The 12362-nt window shown below is 45.0% G+C and overlaps 1 protein-coding gene across 1 annotated transcript; it reads left to right on the forward strand.

Annotated features, from left to right (window-relative positions):
• The first annotated feature begins 1410 nt into the window (after positions 1-1410).
• On the forward strand, positions 1411-4956 carry fastkd5 (FAST kinase domains 5). The gene is made up of 2 exons (XM_029769441.1): positions 1411-1546; positions 1988-4956. The coding sequence occupies exon 2, from the start codon at positions 2000-2002 to the stop codon at positions 4430-4432; it is 2433 nt and encodes an 810-aa protein (XP_029625301.1). The 5' UTR covers positions 1411-1546; positions 1988-1999; the 3' UTR covers positions 4433-4956.
• The last annotated feature ends 7406 nt before the right edge of the window (positions 4957-12362 follow it).

The raw sequence follows: 12362 nt of genomic DNA on the forward strand, positions 1-12362 counted from the left end.
CATTGATATTTCTTAAAGTGACAGAAAAGGGTGTGTTAGTGATTAATTAATGATTACTTAAACATAAAGGTTGGTCAATGAAGCTGCTTATCTGAGCAAAGTGTATATTTAAGATCACTAGCAGCAGGTGGTAGCTGAGCCAGCAGACTTGATGGTGTTAGATACTAATTGTAAGATTCAGACTTTATAGGAAGAGTAATGCATTTTTGGAATGATTTTTTGAGATATGGAGTGTACTTGTGTGGTGTACTTGTTTGAACAGGACCCACCCTTATTTGAAAAAAGTATGTATATGTCAATATATACTACCTTTATAGATCTCTAGAATATATTTGGCTATATGGGACATTTTACAATATATTAAACTGTTCTAAACATTAGTGTGTACAGTATATGTTGACATATATTTTTTCATGGGTCTGGGCAATTTATAGAATAACTTTGAAGTCAGGGGTGAAAGAAGTGAGGACTTAAAAAAAGAATGAATGTTAAAGAGAGGATAAGAATAGAAGAAAAGAGAGGTAGAGCGAGGGATGGAGGGCCCACCCCCTCAGTTTTGGGGCAACATTTGCTGCTATGTACTTTTGTTGTGTCCTGCTGTGTTCTTAGTAGAAACAGAAAGACAGTGTACTTGGATGTAAATATTATTGTTATTTATTATGTGTACATATATATTCAAATATATCAAGCTTATTACGTGTGAATAATTTAAGAGGATTATTATGAATTAATGAGACAGACATTTCCGCTTTTATTTTTTAAACTATATAAATATATAAATATATACATATATATGACATCTTTTTAATTTTGATCTACTACATGGTACAGTACAACTAAAGCGATTGTTCAAAAACCAATGTGTTTGTTTTTTTTGTGTTTCAACTCTTGTAATGTCTTAAAAGACAAAATGCTATCAAGTTTCTTTTTGTATTATTTATTTTGTGTTACAGAAAAATGGCTTGAAGAAAACATCTTAGCAAATATGAATTTAATGATTAAAGACGTGATTAAATCATCTTGAATAACTCCTTTTTTTGCCCACATGGTGTTTACACATGCTCACTATGAATAAAGCTCAATACTCAATATCTGACTTTCAATTTTAAACATGTTGAAGTAGTTCCAATCTCTTATTAGAAATACAGTTGGCCAATCGTGGTCAAGTTGGGATAATTGGATACAGTTGGCCAATTACGGCCAATTTCAGTATTAGGATAGTATCATGTAATATATTGATTATCGATTGATTGCATGGTTTCACATTCTTTTGAGCAACTGCATAAGTAGGAAAACCCTGCTTTCCACATCTGCAGCATTCATTTAATATATAGTAGGACAGCGGTCTAGTGCACAGCTACTTCGACAAAGAGTTCGCTTTCGCTGACGCTACTATGTTTGTACCTGCACAGCGCCGTAGGTCAGAGCTCATCAGCCTGCATGTACCTGCACAGCGCCGTAGGTCAGACCTTAAAGACAAGGATGTTTCTGAAATGTCATAAAAAATGATATATATTTTTCCTTGTGCAAGATATTGCTATTATCGGTGAGTTTGCCTTGTTTTGTATATATGGCAAACAGCAACTGGCTAGTATTGTGGAATAAATTCGCTAGCTAATGCAATTTAGCATACTTAGCTAGCAACTCATTCCAAAGTGGCTACCTGGTTAGCTAACATTAGCTACTGAGAACTTCAGGGGAGAGCTCGCCAGTCTACTGTACTGTGCTATGTTCTTCTTTGCCACCAATGTTATTGCTTTCCCTGCGTTATCAATTATGTATATTAATATCCTAACGTTAGTTAGCTATAGTAAACCCAGCTAGCTATATCCTGAACAAGATTCCACATGGCCCTCGTATAGGCTGTTCTGTTAGTTAATATGGATGAAGTAGAAATGTCATCGCTAGAATTGAAGCAGCATGCACATTACATTTTAGGAACAATATATCTATAGTTAATCATTCCTGCATATTCTCTGCCTTTCAGCTTCTGAGGTGGATGTCTGCGGGATCATTATGCCGTGTGGCTAGGCTACGCCATCTCTCCCTAGCCCTCCACAGGCAGTTCCTCAGGGCTCAGCATCTGCACACCGCTTATGGAGAACCTGAAACGGAGGGACTCGATGAGGAGGACGGGAGGGAAGGGGTACTTCCTGGGGACTACAGGTTACAGTACAACCCCTCCTCTTACTATCGGCCCCAGCATAACCCTGGAGCCTCCCTGAGCAGGTTGGAGATGGAGGAGCAGTGTCAGTCCACCGTCACCTCTGCCTTCAGACAGCAGAGTAACCGCTACAGTGTCAGCTCCTCACGCCGCCTCTCCAGCACCAAGAACACTCTGCTGGACCTGGCCTTCAACAGAGGCACTGGGGCTAAGGTAGAAAGGGCACCCCCCTACCGCACAGAACCTCTAACCCCAGACGTCAAAGGCGACCCCCGTGCCTTCCAGACATGCCGCCCAGAGTACTCAGCCATGACCCTTGACCTGTCCCAGCGGCCTGCCCCAGTCCATTCCAAGCAGGCCTTTTTCCTGCTGCACAAAGTGACCGTCCTGAAGGGCAGCATGGAGCCTGTGGACGTAATTGGTTTCCTCACCAAGCTTAGCCACCTGCACCCTGACCAGACACCTTTAGTGAGGGGTGACACGCGATTCATCATGCTGCTCCGCTACGCAGTGGAAAACCTGAGTCACTTCAGCCACTCCCAGCTACTGAAGGTGCTGAGGTCTTTCGTTTGGCTGGGCCTGCCCCCCACTCACAGCATGCTGGGGCTGTATGAGGCCGAGCTGGTCCGCAGGGCCAGGGAGATGGGCCTCCACCAGCTGCTGCTGGCCGCAGACCTGTGGCGCTGCCTGGGGAGGTCTGTGCCTCAGTACCTGCAGTGCCTGTATGACTGCGCCAGCCTGCACTTAGGCGAGGTAGGTGTCCCTGAGATAGTCCAGCTTCTGTATGTGATGGGGGAGGGCAGGCGCTGCCCCAAAGAGCTAGTTCACCCCTTAGAGCAGATACTGATGCGTCACCTGGACCAGCTGGAGCCAGAGGAGGTAGGTGCCGTGTGCCTGGGCCTGTTCAAGTCCCAGACAGCTCTCTCGGAAGGAGCGGTGAACCGGCTGGTGGACAGGGCCCACTCGGTTGTGTATGAGATGAGTGACTTTGCCATGGTGAACGTGATGAAGCTGCTCCGTTTTAGCTACTTGGACCATCGGGCATGGCTTGAGGTCATGGCGCATGAGGTGCCTCGCCGCGCCCCCAGCATGGGCGTCCAGGGGCTGATGCATGTGGCACTGGCCTGCTCGGCCCTGCATTACCGCAACGAACGCATCCTCCTGGCTGTTGCTGAGCGCCTGCCATCGTTAGCGCCACACTGTCGGAGCAAAGACTCAGGCAAGCTGATATGGGCCTTTGGGACCCTAGGTGTCCTGCCTAGCCAGTGCCCTAACTTCTACCCCAGCCTCATTGAGGCCCTCCGGCAGAGAGAGGCTGAGTTCCAGCGCTATCCTGAGCACCTCCTAACCGGCCTCCTCGGCCTGGCTTTCATCTGTCAGCTCCCTGAGGACCTTGTGGCGTTAGCTTTGAGCCCCGAGTTTGTTAGCCTAGCCACCAGGTCTAAACAGCTGGATCTGAAGAAAGACTTGTTCACTCTGGATGGGACGGTGGCGTTGGAGCTGCCTCACTGGACTGGTCCGCGGCTGAGTAGAGAGCTGCGGGAGGAGACAACGGAGATTCTGTGGCGCTTTGCCCAGAAGGACGTGTGTCAGAAGGTTGAGGTCCTGGAGGCAGAGGCCATGTTACGGGACCTTCTGGGTGGAGAGGAGTTTGTGAGCAAACGAATGATCCTGCCTCACACCCGCTCCATCGACCTGGAGGTGCATTTGAACCCTGTCGGACAGCCGCTACCTGTGACCTCAGCGCAGACATATCCCATTTCCTCCCAGGATTGGAGCACTTCTTCTGGCTCTTCTACTCAGGGCTGGGAGAAGATCAACACAGGAGTCACTCTCACCGAGGACCTTTTGACTCAACTTACCAATGGCAGAAAGACCCCCCTTCCCCCAACCCTAGCTTCTCAGCTGCCCCTCCTCCGAAGGACAGAGCCGGATGAGGGAGGGGGGCTGTTCAGTGTGGGAGTCGACCTGACAGACGGGCTTGTGGGGGCTCTGACCAAACGTAACAACCCAGGCCCACTCCCCAGGGACTCCCACAAAGCCTCCATAGCCCCCATCAGACTGGCCATCCAGGTGACGAACAGGAACCACTACTGCTACCGCTCTCCACAGCTGCTGGGGCTGCACGCCATGAAAAGGAGGCAGCTGAAGCTGACTGGATACCGAGTGGTGGAGCTGCCTCACCGTGAGTGGTTCCCTCTGCTGAGGCGAACCCACGCTGAGAAACTGGCCTATATGCACTGCAAGGTTTACGGCACCCTTGACTGACGTGTTCACATGTTGAAGGGCTAGGTGGAGATTAACATTTTAGCTAACACCTATCCAGTGCTTTTAGATCTCTGAACACTGAAGTGATAGAGGCTAGGAACTGAAATGAAACCAGGCCCAAGGCTTACCAGGGCAGTGGTTTTTTTTGTACGCTTATGGGCAATCCTTGTTGAAAGGCTGTTGAATATAATGTGTCAGATTTTTACCTTGTCAGCTCGGGGATTCGTTCCAGCAACCTTTCGGTTACTGGCCCAACGCTCTAACCACTAGGCTGCCTGCCACCCCTGATCAGTGTGAGAGGTGTCAAAAAGAAATGTTATGACTGCAAGATTTTGAACAGCAGCCAAACATGACTTCTGCATGTTCTTCATGTGTGGGATGGGCCATTTTTTTGTTGCTAGGCCTAAGCTAAATGGTAAGAGGATCTATTAAGCGACCGTAATGTGTGAATACTTTGAATGTACAGTACATATCACCCCACTGTTGACATGTATTCCATTAAATGTTTGATGGTCCATTAAAAACCGCTTCAGAGAACTCCTTTTAGTATCTTCTGTGTCATAACTCGGGGTGGTAGGCGATATACAGTACTTTCGGAAAGTATTCAGACCCCTTTACTTTTTTCACATTTTGAAACCAGCTTTATTCTAAAATTGATGAATCCCCCCCCTCATCAATCTACAAACAATAGCCCATTTCTAAAAAGTTTTTTTTATTAAAAGTAAAAGACATTACATTTAGAAGTATTCAGACCCTATACTCAGTACTTTGTTGAAGCACCTTTGGCAGCGATTACAGCATCAAGTCTTCTTGGATAGGACTCTACAAGCGTGGCACACCTATTTGGGGAGTTTCTCCATTTCTTCTCTGCAGATCCTCTCAAGCTCTGTCAGGTTGGATGGGGAGAGTTGCTGCACATCTATTTTCAGGACTCTCCAGAGATGTTTGATTGGGTTTACGTCTGGTTTCTGGCTGGGCCACTCAAGGACATTCAAAGACTGGTCCCGAAGCCACCCCTGCGTTGTCTTGGCTGTGTGCTTAGGGTCGCTGTCCTGTTGGAAGGTGAACCTTCGCCCCAGTCTGAAGTTTAGCGCACTCTGGAGCAGGTTCATCAAGGAACTCTCTGTACTTTGCTCCGTTCATCTTTGCCTCGATTCTGACTACATTTTTACATTTTTTGTAATTTAGCAGACGCTCTTATCCAGAGCGACATACAGTAGTGAATGCATACATTTTATACATTTTTTTTTGTACTGGTCTCCCAGTCACTGCCGCTGAAAAACATCCCCACAGCATGATGCTGTCACCACCATGCTTCGCCGTAGGGATATACCTGGTTTTCTCCAGACGTGACACTTTGCATTCAGGCCAAGAGTTCAATCTTGATTTCATCAGACTAGAGATTACTTTCTCTCATGGTCAGAGTCCTTTTTAGGTGCCTTTTGGCAAACTCCAAGAGGGCTGTTGTGTATTTTACTGAAGAGTGGCTTCCATCTGTCCACTCTACCATAAAGGCCTGATTTGTGGAGTGCTGCAGAGATGGTTGTCCTTCTGGAAGGTTCTCCCATCTCCACAGAGGAGCTCTGTCAGTGACCATCAGGTTCTTGGTCCCTGACCAAGGCCCTTGTCCCCCGATTGCTTAGTTTGGCCTGGGTGGCCAGCTCTAGGAAGAGCCTTGGTGGTTCCAAACTTCTTCCATTTAAGAATTATGGATGACTCTTTGTTTTTGGGGACCATCAATGCTGCAGAAATGTTTTGGTACCCTTCCCCAGATCTGTGCCTCGACACAATCCTGTCTCGGAGCTCTACGGACAATTCCTTCGACCTCATTGCTTGGTTTTTGCTCTGACATGCACTGTCAACTGTGGGACCTTATATAGACAGGTGTGTGCCTTTCCAAATCATGTCCAATCAATTGAATTTACCACAGATGGACTACAATCAAGTTGTAGAAACATATCAAGGATGATCGATGGAAAGAGGCTGCACCTGAGCTCAATTTCGAGTCTCATAGCAAAGGGTCTGAATACTTTTTTTTTTTAATAAATTTGCAAACATTTCTGAAAACTCCATAATGACAAAGCAAAAACAGGTTTTGTGTGTAGATTGCTGAGTTTAAAAAAAAAAAATCAATTTTAGAATAAGGCTGAAACGTAACAATGTGGAAAAAGTCAAGGGGTCTGATAACTTTCCAAAGGCACTGTAGCCTATCATTAGGCTTTTTCCCCCTCGATTTTATGGGTTTTAAATATTGCGATGTTTAACGGCTTATAACCTGTACGTTTTGTGCAATTTGCCCTCAGTCCAGCTGTCTATACAGTATAGATAGCTATCTGATTCATGTCTACCACATATGTGATTTGGCCTAAAATGTTGTCTTATAATTCGCCAACCCCTAAATACAGCAGTTTCTTTCTCCCAGCTATGTATTTCTGCTTCACTATGCACGTGCATTCATGTATTTCATTTAATTAAGAAAAAGTATGAGGTTTTCATGTTTTTGAGGGAAGCACATATGTGGAGGGTTTAAATTACCATTCATTAATGTTAATCAGGAATTCAAAGTAGCATCTTCAATCTAAAGCCCGTGTGCCCTTTTGTACATGTAGGAAAATAAAATATTCATGATTGACTGTTCATACACCTGGTTCTCCAGATTTTAGTTATTAGTGTGCGAGTTTGTTTGCGTGTGGGTGAGAGTAATCGAAGGCCGAGCGTACAAAATGAAGAACACTAAACGATAATCAGAGGTGTGGGGCAACTTCATGACCAGAATTGATTCACCTTTATTTATCCAGGTGTGTTCTTGAGGCAGGAAGTATAAAAAGGCACAGCATGTGTTATTTATAGCAGATTTTCTATTTGCTACCTATCAACAACTATACATCCTTTTCTTTGACAAAGTGTTTTAAATCAGAAACAAAGTACACAAGGCATGGCATAAACAATTACTGTGAACGTGAAGGTTTTCACATTTGTCATAGGCGTATTCTTCATTTCATGTTTTAATTTACATGGCCCTTTAAAAAAGAGGCTATTCAGTCAAGAAATAGGTTGTGTCAAATCTTACGAAAGTCTCAACGCATCGCTGTATATTTTACTTATGTCTCTCTCTGAATGAGGTCGTTCGAGTGTTTCATTGTTTTCTCAAAAGACAAAGACTTCACCTCACAATGTCAGCTGTTTCTTATAGAGAGCAGGGTCACAGTCATTATCTCTGAATGAGTCTTTTGAAACTTGGTGACAAACTGTTCTCCATCATGTTTACTCGTTCTATGAAGGTCAAAGCTTTTCAATGTCCCTTTGAAGGTGTCTTCATAACTCAACAGCATACACCAACACAATAAAAGTGTCCGTACCCTTAGTCCACGTTTGTGTAAGCCAGTGACCTGACTGACGTCATCTGCACAATGCAAGACTATGTTAGCATGCTGAGCTAAAGCCTAGGCATTAGCTTTGGAGGCTAGAGCAAGTTGTCAGGTCTCTCATCATGCGACCGTAGTTCACTGAACCACCTGTTACCTTAATTGGTCTGACCTGGTCAGGAAGAACTCTTGACCTTTATTTAACTAGGCAAGTCAGTTAAGAACAAATTCTTATTTTCAACAACAGCCTTGGAACAGTGGGTTAAATGCCTTATTTAGGGGCAGAACGACAGATTTTGTACCTTGTCAGCTTGGGGTTTTGATCTTGCAACCTTTGGGTCACTAGTCCAATACTCTAACCACTAGGCTATGCTGCCTCCTCACTAGGCTACGCTGCTATGCCCCATTACTGGAAGGAATGGAGGAAGGTGAACATTTCTACACACAAATTTTGACTGGCATGTTGGGTTTCTCAATTGTAATTGCATAGGCTCAACGTGACAGAAATTGTGACATTTTGCCATTGCGAAAGCTGTTATTTGTCACTTTGGAATGTGGTCAATAGTGAATTGTTTATTATGCTTTTGTCTCCTTTGCTTTCTGTGATTTAAGAGGTTCTTAAGTGTGTCTTATCCTTTATCCTGCCTGTGTCTGCGTCTCTTACACCATGTCTCTATCCTCCACGTCATATACCCTTCCTTTTCAGAAGGAGACGAAGCATGAGTCAGAACTGTCCTTGGAGAGGAAGTTGTGATGTTCTTTTCTCCCTGTAGCCATATCCACTATGTCTCGTGTTTGTTCCTCGTGGATTCAAGTACTGAAAATACATCTTCGCCAATATTGTTGCTTCAACCTACACACTGGAACGGAATAAATGTCTGTCCTACCTTTGTATAAGCATTATACAGGATCAACCATAGTAATACGGCACCCCCTTGCTCAAGGGCACATTGACAGATTTTTCACCTTGTTTGCTCAGGTATTCGAACCAGCGACCTTTCGGGTTACTGGCCCAACGCTGTTTCTGCTAGGCTACCTCCCACCCTATGATATGTCCGTCATGTGAATATTTAACATAGTATGTAGCTTAGTTTTGAGGTATTGACATTAAGTGGGGATGTTTATGAACAAAATCATGAGAATGTTCAGGAAAAAAAGTGACTGAGATGTGTGTATTACGGACAGAATTTCATTCTCCAATACGGCAGTGCTATTTTTTATTTAGTTCACCTTTATTTAACTAGGTAGGCTAGTTGAGAACAATTTCTCATTTACAACTGTGACCTGGCCAAGATAAAGCAAAGCAGTGTGACACAAACAACAACACAGTTACACATGGAATAACAAACATACCGTCAATAATACAATAGAAAAAGTCTATATACAGTGTGTGCAATGAATAGGCCATAGTGGCTAAATAATTACAATATAGCAATTAAACACGAGTGATAAATGTGCAGAAGATGAGTGTGCAAGTAGAGATACTGGGGTGCAAAGGAGCCAAATAAATACAATAACAGTATGGGGATGAGGTAGTTGGATGGGCTATGTACAGGTGCAGTGATCTGTGAGCTGCTCTGACAGCTGGTGCTTAAAGCTAGTGAGGGAGATATGAGTCTCCAGCATCAGTGATTTTTGCAGTTCGTTCCAGTCATTGGCAGCAGGGAACTGGAAGGAAAGGCTTCCGAAGGAGGAATTGGCTTTGGGGGTGACCAGTGAAATATACCTGCTGAAGTGCGTGCTACGGGTGGGTGCTGCTATGGTGATCAGTGAGCTGAGATAAGGCGGGACTTTACCTAGCAAAGACTTATGACCTGGAGCCAGTGGGTCTGGCGACGAGTATGAAGCGAGGGCCAACCAACGAGAGCATACAGGTTGCAGTGGTGGGTAGTATATGGGGCTTTGGTGACAAAATGGATGGCACTGTGATAGACTGCATCCAATTTGCTGAGTAGAGTGTTGGAGGCTATTTTGTAAATGACCGCCGAAGTCAAGGATCGGTAGGATAGTCAGTTTTACGAGGGTATGTTTGACAGCATGAGTGAAGGATGCTTTGTTGCGAAATAGGAAGCCGATTCTAGATGTAATTTTGGATTGGAGATGCTTAATGTGAGTCTGGAAGGAGAGTTTACAGTCTAACCAGACACCTAGGTATTTGTAGTTGTCCACATATTCTAAGTCAGAACCGTCCAAAGTAGTGATGCTGGACGGGCGGGCAGGTGTGGGCAGCGATCGGTTGAAGCAGCGATCGCATTTAAGAGCAGTTGTATGGCATTGAAGCTCATCTGGAGGTTAGTTAACACAGTGTCCAAAGAAGGGCCAGAAGTATACAGAATGGTGTCGTCTGCGTAGAGGTGGATCAGAGAATCACCAGCAGCAAGAGCGACATCATTGATGTATTCTGACAAAAGAGTCGGCCCGAGAATTGAACCCTGTGGCACCCCCATAGAGACTGCCAGAGGTCCGGACAACAGGCCCTCTGATTTGACACACTGAACTCTGTCAGAGAAGTAGTTGGTGAACCAGGCGAGGCAGTCATTTGAGAAACCAAGGCTGTTGAGTCTTTTGATAAGAATGTGGGGATTGACAGAGTTGATAGCCTTGGCCAGGTCAATGAATACAGCTGCACAGTATTGTCTCTTATCAATGGCGGTTATGATATCGTTTAGGACCTTGTGCATGGCTGAGGTGCACCCATGACCAGCTCTGAAACCAGATTGCATAGCAGAGAAGGTACGGTGGGATTCGAAATGGTCGGTAATCTGTTTGTTAACTTGGCTTTCGAAGACCTTAGAAAGGCAGGCTAGGATAGATATAGGTCTGTAGCAGTTTGTGTCTAGAGTTTCTCCCCCTTTGAAGAGGAAGATGACCGCGGCAGCGTTCCAATCTTTTTGGATCTCAGACGATACGAAAGAGAGGTTGAACAGGCTAGTAATAGGGGTTGCAACAATTTCGGCGGATCATTTTATAAAGAGAGGGTCCAGATTGTCTAGCCCGGCTGATTTGTACGGGTCCAGATTTTGCAGCTCTTTCAGAATATCAGCTATCTGGATTTGGATTTATTGAATGTGAATTTTGTGTTAATCTATAGGACAGATTTACCAAGTGTTTGCACTGCCATGTGCAAGTTTGTCTGTTTAAGCTAGAGATATCTGGGTTATTTGAATAGGCTGCGTCTTCCACCGCATCTGCCGATGTTGGCCTTTTGCATCTGCAGTGGAAGGTGGCAGAGCTACAGCAGTTTTTGTCAGACCAGGATACATCCTGAAAATCGGTCTTCTCACGAAAACGTCTATAGAGTCCGAACAGTTTGGGCTACACACTAATATGACCCCTTTAAAGATGACACTCACGAACATGATGGTGTTCTCCGTTTTGCTCTATGACCCCCACCAGTGTCACGGGACTCGTCTGAAGGTAACTCGGTACTGTGCCGAAAAATGTATGAAAGTGAATAGGGCATTTCCATGTCAAAGGTATACAGGTTATTCCACAGTAAAAAAATATTCCTGATCATTCTTGTATCTCTCAGATATAGGACAGACATTTCAAAACCTACACATGACCAAAAGTATGTGGACACCTGCTTGTCGAATATCTCATTCCAAAATCATGGGCATTAATATGGTACCCCCTTTGCTGCTATAACAGCCTCCACTTTTCTGGGAAGGCTTTCCACTAGATGTTGGAATATTGCTGCGAAGACTTGCTTCCATTTAGCCACAAGGGCATTATTGAGGTCGGGCACTGATGTTGGGCGATTAGGCCTGGCTTGCAGTTGGCGTTCCAATTCATCCCAAAGGTGTTCGATGTGGATGAGGTCAGGGATCTGTGCAGGCCAGTCAAGTTCTTCCACATCGATCTCAACAAATAATTTCTGTATGGACCTTGCTTTGTGCACGGGGGCACTGTCATACTGAAACAGGAAAGGGCCTTTCCCAAACTGTTGCCACAAAGTTGGAAGCACAAAATAGTCTAGAATGTCATTGTATGCTATAGTGTTAAGGTTTCCCTTCACTGGAACTAAGGGCCTAGCCCGAACAATGAAAAACAACCCCAGACCATTATTCCTCCTCCACCAAACTTTACAGTTGGCACTATGCATTCGGGTAGATAGCGTTCTTCTGGCATCCGCCAAACCCAGATTTGTCCGTCAGACTGCCAGATGGTGAAGCTTGATTCATCACTCCAGAGAATGCGTTTCCACTGCTCGGCCATGGAAACCCATTTCATGATGCGCCTGACGAACAGTTCTTGTGCTGACGTTGCTTCCAGAGGCAGTTTGGAACTTGGTAGTGAGTGTTGAGGACAGACGATTTTTACACTCTTCAGCACTCTGTGGTCCCGTTCTGTGAGCTTGTGTGGTCTACCACTTTGTGGCTGAGCCGTTGTTGCTCTTAGACGTTTCCACCTCATAATAAAAGCACTTGCAGTTGACCGGGGCAGCTCTAGCAGGGCAGAAATTTGGCAAGTTAACTTGTTGGAAAGGCGGCATCCTATGATGGTGCCACGTTGAAAGTCACTGAGCTATTCAGGAAGGCCATTCTACTGCCAATGTTTGACTA

Source organism: Salmo trutta, chromosome 12 (genome assembly GCF_901001165.1).
Source record: "Salmo trutta chromosome 12, fSalTru1.1, whole genome shotgun sequence".
In the NCBI taxonomy this organism is placed as follows: domain Eukaryota; kingdom Metazoa; phylum Chordata; class Actinopteri; order Salmoniformes; family Salmonidae; genus Salmo; species Salmo trutta.